Source organism: Perca flavescens, chromosome 15, assembly GCF_004354835.1.
Source record: "Perca flavescens isolate YP-PL-M2 chromosome 15, PFLA_1.0, whole genome shotgun sequence".
Lineage (NCBI taxonomy): Eukaryota > Metazoa > Chordata > Actinopteri > Perciformes > Percidae > Perca > Perca flavescens.
In genome coordinates this window covers 10,808,558-10,829,497 of record NC_041345.1, presented here as the reverse complement: position 1 = coordinate 10,829,497, position 20,940 = coordinate 10,808,558, and the positions used below count along the sequence as shown (strand labels likewise).

The 20,940-nt window shown below is 39.1% G+C and overlaps 3 protein-coding genes across 9 annotated transcripts in view; 1 reads left to right on the top strand and 2 right to left on the bottom strand.

Annotated features, from left to right (window-relative positions):
• Window positions 1-4,640, bottom strand: part of gid4 (GID complex subunit 4 homolog) — a 5,112-nt gene extending 472 nt beyond the window's left edge. The window contains exons 1-6 of the mRNA XM_028600678.1: window positions 4,226-4,640; window positions 3,681-3,740; window positions 2,523-2,630; window positions 1,986-2,087; window positions 1,747-1,877; window positions 1-1,641 (exon numbers count right to left, since the gene is read on the bottom strand). The exon at window positions 1-1,641 is cut by the window's left edge and continues 472 nt beyond it. Of these exons, the coding sequence (XP_028456479.1) occupies window positions 1,578-1,641; window positions 1,747-1,877; window positions 1,986-2,087; window positions 2,523-2,630; window positions 3,681-3,740; window positions 4,226-4,621 (861 nt within the window). The 5' untranslated portion in view covers window positions 4,622-4,640 and the 3' untranslated portion in view covers window positions 1-1,577. The remainder of the gene's footprint in view (window positions 1,642-1,746; window positions 1,878-1,985; window positions 2,088-2,522; window positions 2,631-3,680; window positions 3,741-4,225) is intronic.
• An 888-nt stretch (window positions 4,641-5,528) lies between these two features.
• On the bottom strand, window positions 5,529-12,095 carry drc3 (dynein regulatory complex subunit 3). Of its 4 annotated transcripts, none has more exons than XM_028598848.1 (13): window positions 12,023-12,095; window positions 9,760-9,971; window positions 9,339-9,455; window positions 9,025-9,191; window positions 8,733-8,879; window positions 8,429-8,548; window positions 8,214-8,326; window positions 7,940-8,114; window positions 7,106-7,237; window positions 6,759-6,829; window positions 6,274-6,397; window positions 5,761-5,892; window positions 5,529-5,656 (listed from the first exon to the last, which is right to left on the bottom strand). In XM_028598848.1, exons 2-13 carry the CDS (start codon window positions 9,923-9,925, stop codon window positions 5,549-5,551), a joined length of 1,572 nt encoding a protein of 523 aa, XP_028454649.1. In that variant the 5' UTR covers window positions 9,926-9,971; window positions 12,023-12,095; the 3' UTR covers window positions 5,529-5,548. The 4 variants fall into 4 exon arrangements, with proteins under 4 accessions (XP_028454649.1, XP_028454647.1, XP_028454650.1 ...); XM_028598846.1 differs by lacking the exon at window positions 12,023-12,095 and adding an exon at window positions 10,229-10,275; XM_028598849.1 differs by lacking the exon at window positions 12,023-12,095 and adding an exon at window positions 10,236-10,250.
• Window positions 10,717-20,940, top strand: part of tom1l2a (target of myb1 like 2 membrane trafficking protein a) — a 27,047-nt gene continuing 16,823 nt past the window's right edge. For 3 of the 4 annotated variants that reach the window (XM_028598844.1, XM_028598841.1, XM_028598845.1), the window contains exons 1-4: window positions 10,717-10,837; window positions 16,974-17,058; window positions 18,275-18,353; window positions 18,862-19,011. In XM_028598844.1, coding sequence (XP_028454645.1) covers window positions 10,786-10,837; window positions 16,974-17,058; window positions 18,275-18,353; window positions 18,862-19,011 — 366 coding nt within the window. In that variant the 5' untranslated portion in view covers window positions 10,717-10,785. Of the gene's footprint in view, window positions 10,838-15,214; window positions 15,250-16,973; window positions 17,059-18,274; window positions 18,354-18,861; window positions 19,012-20,940 lie in introns of those variants that run through there. The other variant, XM_028598843.1, reaches the window with a different exon arrangement.

The following is a 20,940-nucleotide window of genomic DNA, read 5'->3' as shown; positions in this document are numbered from 1 at the left end:
TACCTTTATGATTTTGTTCAAATAAAACATTACTAACCTAGTAATTTCTTAAAAAAAAAAAAAAAAAAAAAAAAAAGGAGCTTAACAAACCTTTAAAATCGTAAGGCAACAGGTTTTTCCTTAGCATAACATGTTTTATTCTTCCTCATCCCCCTTTCCTACTTTAGACTTTTTTCCATGAGCCACAAAAGGTACTCTTTTACACATATTTTCCACTGAGGACAGAACAGTAACACATTGTAGATAAGCATGTTATGTGAAGCTTTTTGTTACCTCCAACTGTTGTGCCCTTTATGTAAAGGTTAAGAGGAAATGCAGTAAAAAAGTAATTTAGCCACATTTAACAGCTTCTAAAAATGAAAATAGACAAATGTGACTGAAACTAAAGACAAGTAAGATTCTATCCACAGACTGTGTTGAAGATTAACATTCAAATCACTGCATTGTTTTTGCCGTGTTGCATCTTCACTTTTCCAGTCAGTCAAACTCCATGTGCCACAAAATCTCTAATCTTCTTGTCAACCGTTCATCGACACCTATTTACGGGACTGAAAATCTTACATTATTGAAACTAATGGAGTCGGAATGTTCTGTCACATGTCTGAGCTTCAAATGCTTGTAACTAAATCTACTTTTTTTTTTTTTCCTTATGTTTTTTCACTCATGGTCATTCTTAATTTAAAAAATAAATAAATCACTCTGCAATAAATCATCTGAAAATAAAATAAGTTAGGTGCTGTTAGAAATCCTACCTATTAGTCAGTCACCTTTGGCTTGCATAGAGACATTTTGATGTGATTTAAGACTTTTTGTCAAGATGTTGAGACAACGGTGTTTGAAAAAGCAGAAGCTTTGAAGTGATTGATTATTAACGCCCTGTTGGAAATCAACGTCACTGTAATCCTAACTCAGCCAACTCCCACATTCAGCTTTTCCAGTTATTAAATACATATTACCCAAACACACCATCCCTGAGCCACAGACCACGACTTAGTTTGATAGACCTTGCATAAAATGTAGACCACTGCTCATCATTGCTACTTTTGTCAATAATACTCTGCATTAAACACTATGGGGTGTTAAAGCTGCTGTTGTATATTTAAAATAAAGATTCTTTAAATTAAGCTTTACTGAACAAAACTCTTCTCACAAATGTATACCCTTTATACTATTTTCTTTTGCAAATCTTAGCTAAAAGGCAATTACATGCACGTTTCTCCACTGAAGGAAAACAGGAACATATTTCTCCAGCAAAAGGGAGACAGATCCTATGAAACGAAATCCGGTAGCACAAAATGAAATAAAAAAAAAAAAAAAAACAGAAACATGAGCACTACAGTGACTGTAAGAAACCTTCCATCTGTCACTGATCTTTGTCTTCCTTTAAACTCTTCTCTCTCTGTGCCTTCTTTCTTTCAGCATAGGAGTGTCGGACCACATGTTAAATTTCCCTGCAGCGAGAAAAACGGGTCAGCTCCGATCTTGGCACTAAAGGGCTCTCCGTTGTTCCCATCCCAGTTAACCACAGGGCAGTATGAACTGCACGCTCCTTGACTCGATACTCGTGTGTGCGTTTGTCACCGAAACTCATAAATAGGCATACTGTTCTCTCGAACATGGTTTAGGTTTAGAGACTGGTACCTGCAGAGGAAAGTAGAAAAGAAAACAGAGAGAAATATCGGCATAAGAATCACGTACCAATGTGGCGACAAACATTGACTCTGGTTTGTGATGTTTGGTAGTTACCATTCTGAGCTCCTGTGGTAATAATACCCCTCGATAGTGGCTGTAGACTTCTGGAAACAGATGTAATAGAAGCCAGCGAAGGAGGCACCGCTAATGTCTTTGATAGTGTGGTCTGGAACTAGAAACTGCTCCTGAGGAGGGGGGGGGGGGGGGGGGGGGGGAGGAGTGGAGGTTAGAGGTCAAAGCTACCACGAGGACAGAGAGAGAAATGATAGGTGACAGTAAAAGTATGTACTAACCTTCCACCTCATGAAGACATAATCACTTTTGTTCAACACTTCATAGTCAAAGTCATCCGAGTTGAAGCTTTTGGCGTATTTGTAAAAAGGCTGGAACTTGCCCTGGTAAGAGTTCATTAAATACAGGTAAGAGAACAGAAACTATGGAGATGGTGACAAGACAAAAAAACAAAGAAAAGTAAAATATGCTAAGTCTAATTTCCTGCCATGTAAATTATCATTAATCATTTCATGCTTAAAAAATACAGAGATGCCCATTGTTCCTTGATATAAACTTCACTTAAGTTGCCATGGGCTTTTCTCACAACACAGTGATAAGCGCTGCTTCTGCCTGGCTCCATCTATTGTTCATCAAGAGGTAGCCAAACAAAATGAAAAAGACAGAACATCATTTTGCACATCATTTTTTTTCTTGCTGCCCTCCCATCGTATGAAAGACTACTGTATACATCCTGCTGTTGGTGTACGATACTTGAACATTAAACCAACGAATTCACAAATAGTACTGCACTAAAATAAAAGTCAAACAGGACATACCCAGTGCTTTCTGTCCACATCCTCATCTGCGTCCCACTTCCTAGTTAAAAAAGGCCTTTTTTGACTGATAATTTCACCAGCAAAGAATGTTGTGAGAGTGGGATACTCCTGATGCACAGAGAAAGGAATGAAAAAGCAGATACATTAATAGTGGTTCAACTTTGTGTATGCCTGAAAACTATATTTAATTTTAAAATGCTTAAAAAGGGTACTGCTCTGTCAATCCATCACTGCAACATGAGGATTATTAAAATTTCCAGAATGTCCTGTGACTTGTATGTTCTGCAGTTTTCCCATGTTCTTGTGAATATATATAAAAAAAAAATAAAAAAAATATATATATATATATATATATATATATATATATATATATATATATATATATATATATATATATATATATATATATAAATAAAACTGATATACCTGTACAGCTTCAACTAGATGTGCCATAAATCCAACAAAGATAATTATCAATATTTTTGACTTACTGCCTTCCATGTAGTTTTTTTGCATTAGATAGAGCAACTGACAAGCTATTACAGACTGGATAGTCTCGCATTTGCAGACCTTTCTCAGCAGTGCTGCGGAGTAAGGTTGGACTACACCACAAATGCATTGTGGGATAAGAGAAAAAAAAACGCTCTGGGTTGTTTGCATTTCTTTAACCCGATCACAATCATCTTGGGTGACACTAAGTTCCGGACACAGCAATGGTGGCTCTGCAAAGTGGTCTTGGGAAGGAACTTTTAGTTCCCAAAACATCCCAGTTAGAGAGTAAATTCCGTAAACATCTTCTTTGTAAATCTTTACAATCATTCACCAAAAGAACCAAGCAGGCCTGCCTTATTGCACAATCCAAATTCTCTTCAAATGTTTTTCAGAGTGTAGCTTGCTAGTTCGAAGTTTGTTGTTTCCCGAAGCGAAGGGATTTTTTCTGAGAAGGGCAACACACAGAGAGCAGAAGGTGAGGGACTTCTGGCGTGTATATGTCAGGCTTTGGAAATGTACTTCCGTTGATCCAGACAACAGGCTAGAGTGTGTAGACCTGAAAGATGAGGTTAAACCTAGTGGTCTCACATTTGTCTACCAATAATCTGACTTTAGAAACCAGTTTGTGCAGAATAAACGTCAGTCTTACGACATCTGGAAGCTCACCTCAGTCAGACCTTTGATCTTCAGGTATCCACACAAATATGAATCCTCCACAGTCACATGCTGCGAACAGATTTAGGGAACACATAATTATGTATCTCAAGAAGCGTGAAATCACAGGTGCAAAAATTGTACTCCTCCTTAATGATGTACAACAAATTGCAGGAGGGCTGGTGTGAACAGACACAAACCGTACAATGTGGGATACTGACATTGTTGTCAAAATTAATGCTAGTAGATTGATTCCGCTCATTTAGGTAGATACATGTACAAAATGCTAACGTGTCTGGGTAGTAGGTGTAACGTTACTGCAAAAATAGGTGACGAAAAGGTTAATTAATAAAATTAGGTCCCAATTCACAATGTAACAGAAACAAAACCAGTCACCTAGCAAAACTAGGTCTGCGCGTTAGTATTATATGACAACCATAAAAATAAAGCTTAACAAGCTAACGTCAGCTAACTTAGCAAATTTGGCTGACTTTGCATATAACAATAAACAAACAAATGTTAAACAACCAAACAAGTCCATGTCAATAAGACATTACCTGCAAAACAACCTCAACGTCGTACGAGTTGCCTTTGCTCTTCTGATAACCCCGAAACTGTGAGCCGCTGTACAGTAGCGAAGTGGCCACCCCCGGTTGGTAGGTGTTGATCGGGGAAGGGGGAACAAGAGAGGCCGAGGATGGGCAGGCCGAGCCGATGCTACTGCAGCACTCTGCTCGGACAGGCATGATGAGCGCTAAAGTGTCACCGTTAGCAACCGTCATGAACTTTACAACTGAGTACACCACAGCTGGACAGAGAATCGGTCCTGGCAGAGGGTCTACCTGCTGCAAAAAAATCTCCGAGGTCCCAAAACTTTGCTCAATTTGGCTAGCTGTCCATGGACTGGAATACTGCAACGTTTCATTTGAGAATCCAGCTTCCCTGAATTTCATTGGCTGGAAACTGGTGCTCGGCTTGAGCAAGTTTACCCAAATGCATTCTGGGATTTGTATTTAATTTTCTACTACATTAGACATTTAAAAAACTTTAAATGTTTTGATCAGCGAGTCAAGAAGTCTAGAAACAAAGATATTTCTTCAGTCTCTACTCTCTACTATATCATATATAATAAAAAATACTATATTTACATATGATGAAATATATACCAAAACATTTGATTTGTATCCATTAAATATTTTTATTCTATTTTGTTATGCTGTTTTATTAGCACAGTGAAAATTGTGAATTTTAAGACTTTGAGACCTTGAATATATACCTCTGTTTTGTGTTGAACAGATTTTGCCTATAATTGTTGGAAATGTTTCTAAAAACTTTAAAGACATCACTTATTTAGAGATATATTGTGGACACGATTGTTAGATGATTTGTATTTATTTGTTTTTTATTTTCTTAAATTAATTTGCTTATTTCATTGCTTCAATCTAAAAAAGATTTTTACATGTGTATACATTTGTTGATATATATATATATATATATATATATATATATATATTATTAATTATATAAATATAAATTCTTCTTCTGTTTTTGGTCTACACTACCTGTACTGTTGCATTTCTTATAATGCTATTCTATCTGTAATAAAGTTGATTTAATAAAGATAAAGTGTGTATGTGGTTGGCTGGGGTACAAGGGAAGAATATAATGATTATTAAAAATGTCTTCTCTTTTTTAAATATCAAAAATAGACAGCAAGAAAAAGGTGAACAGGTGGGATTCCTTATGATATCTATTTAATTGTCTATGGACCAAATATAGAAATAAAAAAGACATATTTTTACTTGCACACTGAAATTTGTTACAGATGTCAAGTCAGGTTGTGAAAAATACATAAACAAATGTTTTTGGCGAAACATGTTTTACAGATGATGATACTGCAACTCCTCCAGCTGCTCCCACAAGTGGTCCACATATCTGTGGATGTCTGAGATGCGCATGCGGTTCCGCTTAAGTTCTTTGTCTTGAATCTGTAATAACCAAGCAAACAATAACAAGACTGTGAGATACGGGATGTCATCGATATAAAAATGGGAACTGGGGTGTTTGTTTTAATGTAATTTCAGCTCTCTACCCCTTTAATGAGGGCCACTTTCCAGGCATTGACACGTGTAACCAACTGAGTCTCTCGGCCATTGATCTTCAGCAGGTGGTTATCGTGGCCAGTTGTCAGTGCATCCATCACTGTGTCTTTGTCTGTAAACAGCTACACAGAGAAAACACAATTGTGAACGGCTGAAGGCACTGACACTGGTAATAAACCATGTCCCCACCTTGTCAGACTCATCCAGGTTAATCTCTTCACGTTAGACTTTATCTGCAATAATAAATTAAAATACATATATATGCTAAATTTAGCCTTCAGGCTTTTCAAAATGGTGGCCGTAATGCTACACTGTAGTGTTGACATGGCAGGGTGTGCAGGAAGTAATGTTTTAGTTGTGTTTATTTTCTTTATTTGGTCTCTGAGATTAAATGGAGCAGAACTGAGAGAGAAGTCTGACATTTTTATAATAGTCCAAATAAATATATATTCCATCCTATATTTTGGATAGCGAGTTTGGTCTATAAGGAATAACCCCCTTACCATTTTAACATCATCTGGCATATCCTTATCCAGTTTGTCCTTGGCCACATTCTCCAGAGTTGCTACAGCAATCTTTCGCACCTTCTCATTATAACTATCCTCCAGATCTCGACATTGCGCAAATGTATGACTGAGTCATGGAAATTCTAAATTAGATAATCACTCATTTTGCACCCAAACTGTGTGTGTGTGTGTGTGTGTGTGTGTGTGTGTGTGTGTGTGTGTGTGTGTGTGTGTGTGTGTGCGTGTGTGTGTTTGTGTGTGTCACTGTGTATGATTTAAACATGTCTGGATTACTGGCCACAGAAAGCGGGCAACTGCCCTAGAACCCAGATTTGAGTGCATTAAAATTGAATTGGGAGCAAGTTGATACCCCAAATGAGGATGTACAGTATCTCAATAGCTTGACCCTGAGAACAGTAATGAACCAGTGTTATTATAAATTATTTAAATATCTTAATGATGATGACACCAAGAAAGGATATATCCCTTGAACAGTTTCACTGAAGTTGCCAACTATGTCTGAGATGTTGATGTCCAACTTTTTGATGATATCCTGAAATGAACAAGAGGCTTCATTAAAAAAAGAAAAAGAAAAACAGTTTTTAAATTAAATGTTAAATTATTTGTATCTATAGAATCTATAATAAACTATGTAACATAACTTATGTTACTGAGGCTAAAGAGAGATTTAAGAAGTGGCTCAAATGACATACACTTTAAGCAGATTGAAGATCATATGCTTTACAAAGTATAAAAGGTACACACACACACACACACACACATACACAGTTTGGGTGCAAAATGAGTGCTTATCTAATTTAGAATTTACCTCCAGCTGGCTGACCAGCTGAAACTCCAGTGCCATGAGGCTGTTACAGAGTTGGTTGATTTCATCGTTGTAGTGGTTGATCTTGACCTCGAGCACGTCTGGGTCTGATAACTGTTTCAACTCCACTATCCTCTAGAAAGGTGAGAACACAAGATAAATTATACTAACTATAAGTTATACTAATCAATCATACACTGTAAATCCAAACGTTCAAAGTACTTAAATAGATTAAGTAGTGTATACTCAAAGTTTTAGAAAGATTTCTACTAACTTAATTTTTTCTAGTTGGTGTAACATGTTCTTCATTAACTTAAAAACATAACTTAAGACAACTTAATAGAATTGAGTAATAACATACTAATAATGATAAAGTCCTGCACTGTTAATTTTAACAAGTTGACTTTACTTAAAAAATTTATGGAAACTCATTGCCTTGAAAAAAGTAAGTTCAATGAACTTAGTAATAGTAAATTAGTGCAACTTTATTGTTCTTAGTAAACAATACTTAATAAACTTAAAAACCACGAGCTAATTAAGTGTCATTTACTTAAAATAAACAAGTTGTCTTCACTTAATAAGTTTAAGCTTATTGAGTGTTACTTACTCAGAATAAACAAGCTGTGTTCACTTAGAAAATATAAGTTTATTAAGTATTGTTTACTCAGAACAATAAAGTTGCACTAATTTACTATTACTAAGTTCATTGAACTTACTTTTTTCAAGGCAATGAGTTTCCATACATTTTTTAAGTAAAGTCAACTTGTTAAAATTAACAGGTTACTATAATTTATCCAAATACAGTAGTACAGGTCTTAATTGGTCCTCACAGCTCACCTTTTTCTGTTCCTGCTCAAAAGTTTCCAATATTTCCGACGCTTTCTGCTGGTAGTCCATCACGGCCTTATTCTGACCACTGAAGAAGGAGTTCACCTCTGTCTCTCTTCGCTTATGTTCAGCCAAACCTATTTCAAATAACTGCATACACAGCTCCACCATTTGGTGCTCAAATGTAAGTATAGGGTTAAGGATTTCAAGTGCTAATTTCCACAGATTATATTTTATTATCAATACACCTGCATTGATTAGAAACAAAGACAGCAGAGGATATGTTTGAAGCAGGTGAGCCACTTCAGGCACACAGTGCAGTGTCTCTGCCTCTGGATCGTCTTCAAACATGCTTTTAAACAGGTAAGAGCCATTCAGGAACTCCACGAAGGCATCCTGTAGGGAAGAAGAACTGAATTTACACACAGTCCATATATAAATTATGAGAGCTCAGTGGAGAAAAATGTTGATGATCACCAAATGTGAGCTTTATATTACCGTGTGTAATTTGACTTCAGATTCCTGGCTTTGCTCAGCCTCATCAGCTTGTTGCATCGGCAGCTCCTCTCGTTTCATTTCCTCAAGGACATTGTGGTATTTGATAGATGCTTCATTTTTCTGTACATAGACACAAGATTTTAGTCACACAGTATCACCATGGCAAATGGCCATGTGGAATTTCCAAAGAAACTTCGACATAGTCATGTTTTAAGATAAAATAAAAAATAGCTTAAAAGAAAAAGGAGAAGACACTAGATTGCAACTTGGGTTTGAGTCAAAACACACCACTGTTTATACTTACTGTATCCTCGTCAAGTAATCTGTAGTCAAGGCACACCAAGTTTGGAAAGTAGGCTGCGATGAAAAATTTGTAATCGTCTTCCTTTGAGACAGGATTTCCAAATAGGTTGACAGTGAACAGGTTCTTGAACTTCCTGAGATAGAGCACCTTTGAAATGTATTACATTTGCAATAGGTTATGTAAACATTCTGTAATGTTATATTTTGAAACTGCAAAACACAAATGTTACATAATACAAATGCAGCATGTTACACATCATATGTGACAAATTTATGCAAGAAAATCTTGTTACTTTGTCCAGCTTTTCAATAAGGTTGTTAGCGATGAAGAAATGAGTGATTTTCTCAAGTGTGTCCATGTTTTCAATAACAGAGATTCTGTTGTTGGACAAATTCAGAACTTCAAGCTTCCGCAGAGAGTCCAGACCTTCAATTTTCTCGATGCTGTTGAATGACAGATCTAAAGACACATTCAGAATAACTGTCATTGCTACTGGTAGTTACTGGGCTCATATTTTTTAAGATGTTGTCTACATCTTTGCCAATACATGTACAATTATTACAAGTAAGCATTAGCAGAATATAAAACTACCAAGCGTCATCTTACTAAGCCATTTCAGATTAATCAGACGGTCCAAGCCTTCAATCTTCTCTATGAGGTTGTGGTTCAAATCCAGTTTTGCCAAGGATGTGAATTCCCATAAGTGGTCAATAATCAGGATGTCTGTGAACAAACAAATGTAAATGTAATTGGACTGCATTTATATAGTACTTTACTAGTCTCAACACCTACTCATAGCGTTTGACATAGCACAGGAACCATGGTGGCCGAGGCTGCAATACAAGGTGCCACCTGCTCATCAGATAAACATTGTCTTGCCCAAGGACACTTCGACTTGGGACTGCAGGGCCAGGCTACAGACCTTCCGAAAGGACCACTCCACAACCTGAGCCACAGAAAGGTCCTGAAAGCCTCTCACATACCTAAACCCAATACACATTCATACACAGATTTCTTTTTTTCTTACTTCTGTATTCCAGACGTAGTTTAAGGATTTCATTGAAGTGGATTTCCTCCACCTTGACAATAAGCCCAGCCTGATCTTGAGGATCTTGCTCTGCTTGCTCGACTATTGCCTTCTGCAGATTCTCCTCATCCATCAACATGGTAGATTTACCACAACGCCTCGTCATCCTGCTGCTAGTGGGGTTGGAGGCACGCTTGACTTCACTTTATCCTCTGCTCAAAGAAGAAAGTAGATCATATTTTGTGAATTTGGAGATTGGCTTGTTCGGTTAAAGATTAGCTATGCTAAACAAAGAAGATTATTTTTGATGGCGTAGGATGCTATTAACTCACACCATTATTAGCTCGCTAAAATGAATCAATTAATGCGCTTCCAAGAAAAACATTAGCCAATTTTAACTACCAACGACAACCACAAAATCAACAAACATTAGTTACAAGTTTGTAAAGCCAGTAACGTTACCTCTTACCTCTTACCTCTGTTGTTTACACACCGTTACATAGCAACCGGTTAACATTAAGCTGCGTTCAAGTACGTAAAAAATGTTTCTGCTAAAATAAACGTTTAACTTCAAAATATACTTGCTTGAGTTATTAATGTATGAAATAACAACACAAATCAAAATAATCATTAGTTATCATGACACTAAGATTGTGTGTTGTTTTCTTTTGGTTAAACCTTTTTTAAAGCGCAGTGTAGGCTCTAGTCTAACCAGTCTAACCAGTTAGCCTATGCATCTTTGTATATTTCAGAGGATGAATGCTTGAGTAATTTTTTTATCGTTGTTTGTGTATTTCCGTGCATTTATATATAATTATGGAGCGCTTTGAAGTAAAATTCATGTTTATATGTATTACAAATGTTTAACGTAACACATAGCTTCCGTTGCTTAATATGACTGACATTGATTCCATCCATACGTTTTTCGGGCCATTTGACCAATAGCATTACTCTGTGGGCGGGGCTTGGTAGTACCGCCTCTGGGCCTCAGCCTCATTATTCCCGAGCGGATTGTTTGTTGTCAAAATGGAGTTCTTACTTGGAAATCCGTACAGCACTCCCGTGGGCCAATGCATAGGTACGTTAGCGCTGCAATGATTCATTACAAATGTGATATTTAATCTACCATACACAATTTGAGCGTGGACAAACATTTTGTGCTTTACTACTGGGGTTTACGGTACGAAAATAGCGAGCTAGCAAGCATTATCGCAGCAAACGTCATCTTACGTTACTTGGAATGAGCATTCACCTAATGTTATCCAGCTCACCTACCTAACATAGTCAGTTGTAAAAAGTAACGTTACATTACGGAAAAATCATTCTGCATGTGTATAACATTAGACAATGCAATGCAGTTTTAAGATTATGAAATGACAGGGAATGGCATGGACAGTGTGACATGGCTTAAAAGTGGCTTGCAGAGCCAAGCTAAATTTCAATATTTCCTTAGTTCCTGAACAATAGTTGACCACACTGCTTGGTCCGCCTGGTTGGTTTTAGTTTTAAATCTCAAGGCTCTGTGTTGTGGTGCTTATTCGTCCCGCAGAGGAGAAGAGGGACGTGAGGCCTACCACATCCCTTTGGTTGCATTCTCTCTTTGCATCTTTCTGGTTGTTTGCAACACTGCTCAGAGATAAACAGCTTCTGACCCAGAACAGTTGTCACCAAGGCTTAGCTGTGCCTTTTATCCTGAGAGAATAGCACACACGAGCTTCTGTGAGATCTACAGGAAGAAATGTTTTGTTTGATAATACCAAAGTGTAGTCTGGGTGCAACAGTGTAAGTTTCTTTTGCTTTGATTCCTTATCGGTTAAATTTAAATCTATTAAGGCTTAGTTGTCAGGAAGTATCCACTTTAGATTGCCTGAATATCACCCACCCCACTGTACTACACTGTAACAACATAATTACTGTTCCGTTCCTTTTCATATAGAGAACACCATCTTTGGTTCTAGATACTTTTCTACCTTGACTCTAATTGCATTTACCCTAAATAGTTTTCAATTGATTTTGAATGTCAGTGTTTATGCAGTTGAGTAAAAGATCCTAAAGATATTCCCTGTTTTATTAACGTGTAGTTAAGTCCCTGCACAACAGATGTGGACCACACATTTATTTGTCACAATGTTGATTTGTGTTTACCTTTTTAAGTGAATGCAGCAGCTGTCACAGAAGCATTTGTTGATTACATATTTTCTTCTGTGAGTACTGCTCTTTTGTAAATAGTCTGTGTAGATTTTAAACTTTCACATGTTCTTACCTAATCTGTTTTACAGTTCCTAGTGATAGAACGTAGATAACAATGTTTTAATCAAGCTCCTTAGTGCACCGGATAGAAACAGTTTGGAGAAAGGACATCTAGGAGTTAGTGGGCCTTTGAATTGTCCTCTGGCCTGTGTGAGTGTTGCCCACCACCCACTGGTCAGCTGCTTTGTGCCTGCCATGTCATCCAAGATGGCCCTCAGCTACCAACTGTGAGCATCGTCTCAAACATTTTGCACTACAGAGGTCCTTCTAGGTCATTTCCGTGGGCTGTATGCAGCACGTCTTGGATTTCCCCATTTCACAGAGATGGCTGAATCTCCAGCCTGATCTCTCCGGTTGAGTTGCTGCACTGGGCTGAGTTGTACAGCCAGCTGTCTGTTTAGCTCCTGTACACCACATCAGAAGGGCAAAGGATCAGCTTACCTGAAACAACGAGAGAGAGAAATCAACAGAACAGATGCTGAGGGATGCATTGTGTGGAACTTTCTAGACATTTGTTTTTATTTCCTGAGTGACTGACAAGGTGGTGGAGGGGTTAGAGGTGGTGAATGAATGACTGTTTTTTCTTCTTCATGCTGCAGCTTCATGTTCAAGGGACTTTGCCCGCTTTTTTCCACCGGTTTCTCCACCTCTTTTTTCTGAAGGGAAACGTATTGGTCAGAGGCTCAGGCTATTAGCACAGAGCGCTGAAGCGATGCAGTCACTCAGTGAGTCGTTTTGGTAATGCAGTACTTCATTCACAGATTTCTACCGATTGAAATGAAATACATTTTAATGCACCAGTAATAAATGGATGGAGAAAATACATTGAAAGGAACCTAGTTTATAATAAAGCACTTTTTGTACGGGAATCTGTCGAACTTTGTAGGTAGGCCTATAGGTCAGTTTGCCATGTCATCTTTTTGTACAACTGACTATTTTCATTTGCAGAATATCATACAAAAATGTAAAGTCTAAACTTAAAGCTCTAGTGCATAACTTTTTGATATTAATGAACGTCCGTTACTTTCAAGCCATTCCCAAATGAGTTGCTCCAAAGCTAATTAAGACTATCAGCTCCCCACACACACACACACACACACACACACACACACACACACACACACACCCCTAGTTACTTCTATGCTAAAAAGCTCGGTACATATAACCAGAATTAGGAGCCATTTTCAATATTTAGGTGACCAGCTTTGGCTAGCAGCTGTTGTCAAACTTCTGCTATTGCTGAGCTACGTAGAGGAGGAAAAAGTGAGCAAATACAAGGACAAGTGGAAAATTTGTAGAGAAAAGAAGTCTTTAAAAAGGACAAAATGTGGATGGATGGGGCCAGAGAGGGCCAGAGATTTGTGGCTTTGTTGGCAGCGCATTGCACAGCCTGCCACCGTTAAAGCCACGTGATCGACTGGCTTCCCTGGTGGGGTGTTGATTCCCAGGACTGGGGGAATTGACACACCGTGAGCAGTAGTGGTACTGTGCACATCACCATGAATGAATGAATGCACTCAGCAGCATGCATTTCACTTCATTAGCAAAGCTTTGATTGTTCAGTGGCATGAGCTGGACTCATGGAGAGATCAGATTTTCTTTTTTCTTCTCTTCTGCCACCTGTGCTCTGTCTTGTCTTCTTCTTGACCTGGCAATCCAATTGAGGAGATTACATGGAATATCCCAGTGGCAGTAGCTGGTTAATTCCTCCAAACGTATGCTTTATGTGCAGCCTACCACCGAGACACAGCACAGTGTTTTTAAATGCTGCTCATGTTGTAATTCACTTTTATGCGCTCTATTTTTGTAGATATGTTTTGTAGGTGTGACTCAGAAAAGAGAAAAAATAATTAAATAAGATGCCTGTCTCTCTGTGCTTGCTCAGTCTGTTACAAGTTGATTAGAGAGGGGTGGTAGAGCATGAATAAGTCATGGCTGTCAGGCTTGTCCAATGTTGAGCCTCCCAAAAGGAAGGCAACACGGCCCAGTGAGAGGCTCTTGGCCCGGGCATGACAGTCTGCTCGGGGCCTCTGGGTTTCTGGTAGACAGGCTCCTCCTGTCCAAGCTCAAGAATCGTCGAAAGTCTATTGAGTGTCAGTCACAGGAACTCTGTCTCAGCTCACTTTGTTAGAAAACATTTTTCTGTTTCAATGTGAAATTCACCCCAGACGACTGTGATCCTGATAGATATCAGCTTTCACTGACATGATGGATGGATTCTGGGGACGGGAGAGGAAGGGGGAGACAGAGCGATGAACGCAGTGATGACTACGATGCCACTTCATCACTGTAGCTTCTCACAGTCTGGATGACACTATGTCCTGGCTGTAGCCAGAATGCTATAAAATGGTAGGGTGGAGTTTGAAAACCTGTGTGGGTTATGACTGAGTGCACAGCTGCATCACACCCACAACCAGCTTCACTTTCCTCCAAGATGTTAGCTTTCTTCTTTCCACTTGACTGTTTGGTTCATTCATTTAACTAATATATGAGAGTTTGGGGCATTGGAGCAACAGGTGGTGGATAATATTTTATGTTGAGAAAACTAAATTGAATGAAGAAATGTAGAAGTCTGATCTGTCTCATGATCCTAGACCCAAGGTTTCATCCCAACCCCTCTGACAAATTAGTTTCCACTTAGGCTATTAATGGATCTTGCTTGGACAGACCGATATTTCTGTCATTTTGTCAAGTGATTCTTGACAAAACCATAACAAAATACATCCTAGCAAATAGGGCTGGGCGATATGACGATTTATAACAATATAAACATTTTTTTATCGTATATAAACATATCGTATCTAGGGCTGCAACAACGAATCGATAAAATTCGATTACTAAAAAAGTTGGCAACGAATTTAATTATCGATTCGTTGTGTCGCGCAACTATTAGGCCACCTAGTCGCGGAGATAAAAAAAAAAATGGAGTTGAGCGCAGAGCGGAGCAGCGCGGAGCGAAAGAAAAGAAAAAAGAGCAGAGCGGGGGTAGAGGAAATACGGAGAGAGACCGGAGAGACCCGTAACGTTGTTCTGAAACACAAGGCGGAGGCAGAGAAATCAGTACGACCCAAGTCATCCAAAGTGTGGGAGCATTTCACACTAAATAAATCAAAAACGTGTTAATTGCAAGATAAGCAAAAGCGACACGGCATGGCACGGGCGCACCACGGTGATGAGTCAGCACCTAAAACGTAAACATGTTGGAGTCCTTGATGAGGAGGAAGGGAGTTCAACAGCAGGGTAAAGTCACTACACTATCCTACTTCTGTTCCGGTCTGAAGGGAGGAACGTACCGTCCCTCCAGTAGCTCTTCTGGTGCTGCTGTTTACTCGTTATCCAGCAGACTAGCATGACAAGCTAGCGTTAGCTCGGTAATAACGGTAATAAAGCAGGGGTGGTATACTTTGCAAGACTAAAGACACGGTTTTATTCACTCGCCTTTTTTGGCCCATTAATTTTTCAATCTGTTGTGTGTATATATTATGTGCTTTGTCCCATATCAGTTATTGTTGACAAATATAATAGTGTGTGGTGTATAAACGAACTTAACTTGCACTTACTACAATGATGGTAATAATTTAATGAATAAGTGTGTGTCTGTCTGTCTGTCTGTCTGTCTGTCTGTCTTGTCTGTATCTGCTATTTGGGTTACTTACCTTACACAACTATTAACTAAAACAATAAGTATGCATGTATTGAGTTGATGTAAATTAATGCTTTTTTTTAAATCCGATTAATCGAAAAAATAATCGACAGATTAATCGATTATTAAAATAATCGTTAGTTGCAGCCCTAATCGTATCTGTTGTTCTATACCGTTTCTATTGCTTTCTATCAATCTCTATGTCAAAAAACCAGCTGACGAACTGCGTTGCCGCAATATTTGTGTGAATCGGGCGATGCTTTACGTTCTGATCCTTGCACGTTCTGTTCATTTTGCACTAAAGTTCCTAATAAAATGAGAAACTACTTGTTACTTTTCATTTGTCAAGTATTTAATTCACACAGGAGTATATACAATATGCTTTACTGTTAGAAAAATTGTGATTTCCATTTTACTGTCTTGTTAATATTAAAACTGTTTGCATGGAATGCCATATTATACTGATGGCACTCTAACAAGATACCATGGAGCCATTGACTATCTTTGTCTGGAGCCAAGTGGTACTGAACATGCACTCCCTGACCAGATAAAGGAGACTACATCGACTCTGTATTATGACTGTATTTCACTCAATAAATAAGCTGATGTAGAGGGCTTCTCGTTAGTCATTATCTATACTATGCTGTAGTGCTGAAACTGGCTGCTTGTGTTCGTAAGTAAAAAGGAACATTGAGAGAGAGATATTCTTTGATAATGTAATTATTTTAAAATTTACCATGTGGTTATTTCATATAGACTATTTATTTATTGAATTACCAGAAAGAAAACCTGCTATATCAGGATATACTGTAATTCATATCGTTATCAAGATATGAAATTGCTAATATTGAGATAGAAAAAAGCAAGACCCTGAAAACATGTTTTCTCAGTCACCTTTATACCATTAGCCAAGACTTAATAATCACTATTACTCGGATAAAAGTAAACTATTTACAGGCAGCTATATGTTTCTCTTTACTGGTTGGTATTGTCTGCATTTTAACTGACATTCTGTTGTGTTGTAAACAATGTTGGATTTGTGTAAAAAGCCACCAGCTTCCTGTCTCACATCACATAATACCATAATGTAAATTAAATAAACTACATCACATAATACCATAGTGTAAATTAAATAAACTACACTACAGTGAAGACTATAATGAAGTAAATTCAGGGCTTACATTTATTTTTAGGGTCACTGGTACCCCTAAATGAAACAAAATGTAGAGGCAAAAATTAAGGGACACAGTTTTTTTTCTTTTAAAGATATAACCTTATTTAAAAATAAATATTCTGTTAAACTTGTTGTGTTTTTCTCCAGAGAGGGCCACAGATGGAGGCTTGCAGAATGAGGACTGGACCCTCAACATGGAGATCTGTGATATAGTAAACGAGACGGACGAGGGGTGAGCTGCTACACAGTTTTAGAAGTTAATTAGAAGTTAATCATTGATGGGTTATAATTTGCTTAAATCAAAGTTCTGTACGGAAAAGATTTGTGGTCCCTGAATTGGTCAGTTCCACAACTTAATGGGTCTTTCGTTGTTTGTCACACTAGTTGACTGCGTGACTCAAGCAAATAATACACTGACTACTACTGTGTGCTTCACCAACATACACCAACCTACAGAAAGCCTTTTGTCTTCTGGAGGTGTCACTGACTAAATGAATGAAATGCTTATGTCAGTGTCCTGCATTAAAACATGTATAAGCATTCATAAGACACAGTGTATATTCTGCATCTTATGTGAGAGCATAAGTCACAACAAAAAACATAAATTACATAATCTGCATTTTTCAAAAATATCTGTCTTCTCCAGAATTCAAAAAGCAGCACCGTTTTGTAGCCTAAATAAATGTTCTAGTCAAGGAATCCTAGCCAATATCTCCATTATGCATTCTTTTTTTTTCAGGAAGAATATTGGGATCTGTCTTTTTCCCTTTTCTCTTTTGTCCCCTGCTTTTCGCATTCTTCATGCCTACACACACACACACACACACACACACACACACTCATTGTCATGGCATGCAACATGGTGCCCTCTCTGTCACACACAGACAGACAGACACACACGCACACACAGCCACACACAGAGAGGGAGTTCAGCTTCACAGAACGTCTTGTCTTCAAGATGTTTCAGCGAGTTAGACAATGTCTGGTTGGTTCAGGAAATAACAAAACCGATGGCAACCGTAACACTGAATCAGAAACAGGGTGCTGTTCCAGGAAGCTATATATCAGACTTTATGCAGCATCTCCATACATTTCCATCTATTTCAGCTCCACCGCTCAATAAATGTACCATAGCTCATGAAGGAGTTCATAAAAGCTTATTATGTCTCATCTGCAGTGAAGAGACGGGCAGCCAACCTGAAGTCTTTACGCATGGACAGCTTTGATCTTGCCTTGGGAAAAAACAGATAGTCACTCAGAAAGAACAGAGATAAACAGATGGTGTGACGGTGCTTCTCTGTCTTAGTCAAACAGTTATGCGGACAGACTGACTGGCATCTGTTATCGTGGCACAGAAAATAATTTATTCCAACAAAGTCAAAGATGTTATGCCTACTCTCAGCTGGGGTGCTTTATCCAGCTGTGTTTTCTCTGCTGTTTCCCTCTAGGCCAAAAGATGCCATGCGGGCACTGAAGAAGAGACTTGGTGGCAACAAGAACTACAGAGAAGTGATGCTGGCACTAACGGTGAGAACTTTCTACTTTTTAGGTTTTTTTTTTTTTTTTTAATTGTAAAACTGGCATCAATTTCCTTTGTCAGTAGGAATTGAATGACAAAATGGCTTTGAACCTTGCAACATTTCGTGATGGTTTTATATTCAGGAAGCCGTGTCCTAATTTGTTGCTGCTTCTCAGTGTGTAGGCCACATTAAAGGATTGCACCATGCAAAAACTTAACCTCTCCATACCTTGTCATTGTATTCCACTATGTCTCTCCTCATGCCCACTGTCAGGGATGTTTTGTTTCTGTCTGATTTTGCTTATCTTTCATTTTGTTCATAGCAGTCATGCTGATTAAGCTGTGTTCCTATCCACCCACATCTTTTATAGCTCTGTTAGTTAAAAGCCCCTCTGTGTAATGAAAGCATCCTGACTGAGAAGTCTTCCTTTTCTCAGCTGCCTCTCACAAACTTTCCTGCTTTCCAGTTTTCCCAGGCAGGCTTTTGTCTCTTTTTAATCGTCTCCCTCTCTGCAGGTATTGGAGACATGTGTAAAGAACTGCGGTCACAGGTTTCATATCCAGGTGGCCAACAGAGATTTCATCGATGGTGTCTTGGTCAAAATCATCTCCCCCAAAAACAATCCTCCAACCATCGTGCAAGACAAAGTGCTGTCGCTCATACAGGTATTGGGTCTTTTTGTGTTGGTGCTGTATTTAGTTTCTGTTGTTACTGACCACTCTAGAGGGCTTAATTCCTCTTCAGTGTGATGGTAACAGCAAGCTTTGTCAATGGCATCAAGTAGGTCAGTGGTAGTCTCTGGGAAGCCAGGTGGGCACCGCATGTTCCACTTCCCAGGTGTTGCACCACAGACTGCAGCCTCCGGTGCTATCGTGTTACCTGAGGTCACCTCGGCCAACAAGTGGTGTTCTCTGTCTCTCGTTCCTCTGTGCTCTGATTATTTATAGGGATTTGTTGAAGGTTACTCCTCTTTTAGCCGCCTTTTTCTGTCCTTTGCTCGGTCTATTACCTGCATCAGTGTGTGTATGGGAGGATTCCTGTCACCCCGGACACAAACTTTTTGAAACACTCCCCTCTTGACATAAGGCTGCAGTCCATCTGGACCAAAACCTTTTTTCTGTTTCTTCCTGACTGCAGTGGGCCTCATCAACAAGGCCTAGGACCCCCACTGACCGACCCCGACAGACCCAACCACAGTCACTACACGTTACATTAATACACATCCTGGACTATTATCCCTGGCCATTGCACGTATATACTGTGTGATAACTTTTGCACATTCCCTGATCAATATTTTTGCACACCTTGCACAAACCATACTGCCCTTCTTCTTTCTAAAACGGTTATATTGTACATTTGTTATAGTGTTATTGCTAAATACAGTGGGGGAAATAAGTATTTGACCCCTTGCTGATTTTGCAGGTCACTTACAAAGAATGCAAAAATCTACAATTTTAATCATATGTACATTCTAACAGTGAAAGACAGAATCCCAAAGAAAATTCCAGAAAATCACATCATATGAATTTATTAAAATTGATAACCATCTGATGAGGAAAACAAGTATTTGACCCCCTGGACAAACAGCATGTTAATATTTTGTAGAAAAGCCATTATTGGCCAGCACAGATGTCAAACGGTTTTTATAGTTGGTGACAAGGTTTGTGCACATTTCGGCAGGGATGTTGGCCCACTCCTCCCTGCAGACAGCCTCCAAATCATTCAGGTTCCGAGGTTGTCGCCTGGCAACTCGAATTTTAAGCTCCCTCCAAAGATTTTCAATCGGATTCAGGTCTGGAGACTGGCTAGGCCACTCCAGAACCTTGATGTGCTTCTTCTTCAGCCACTCTTTTGTTGCTTTGGCGGTGTGCTTAGGGTCGTTGTCGTGCTGAAACACCCATCCTCGACCCATCTTCAGCTCTCTCACTGAGGGAAGGAGATGTCGGTCCAGAATTCCACGATACATGGCCCCGCCCATCCTCCCCTCAATACGATGGAGTTGTCCCGTCCCCTTGGCTGAAAAGCACCCCCAAAGCATGATGTTGCCACCACCATGCTTGACGGTGGGGATGGTGTTCTTTTGGGTTGTACTCGGTGTTTTTGCCCTCCAAACACGACGAGTTGAGTTGAGGCCAAAAAGTTCTATTTTGGTCTCATCTGACCACATTACCTTCTTCCAGGCCTCTTCTGAGTCGTCCAGGTGGTGAATGGCGAACTTCATGCGGGCCTGTACATGTTTCTTCTTGAGCAGGGGACCTTGCGTGCGCTGCAGGATTTCAATCCATGACGGCGTAGTGTGTTACCAACCGTTTCTTTTGTAACTGTGGTCCCAGCTGCCTTCAGTTGATTCATCAGTCCCCCCCTTGTGGTTTTGGGATGATTCCTCACCGTTCGCATGATCAGGGACACCCCACGAGGCAAGATCTTGTGTGGAGGCCCAGACCGAGGGAGGTTGGCGGTGGTGTGGTGCTTCTTCCATTTCCTGATAACTGCACCGACAGTTGATCTTTTCTCTCAAGTTGATTTCCGATTCTCTTGTAGCCCATCCCAGCCTTGTGCAGATCAACATTCTTGTCCCTGATGTCCCAGAGAAA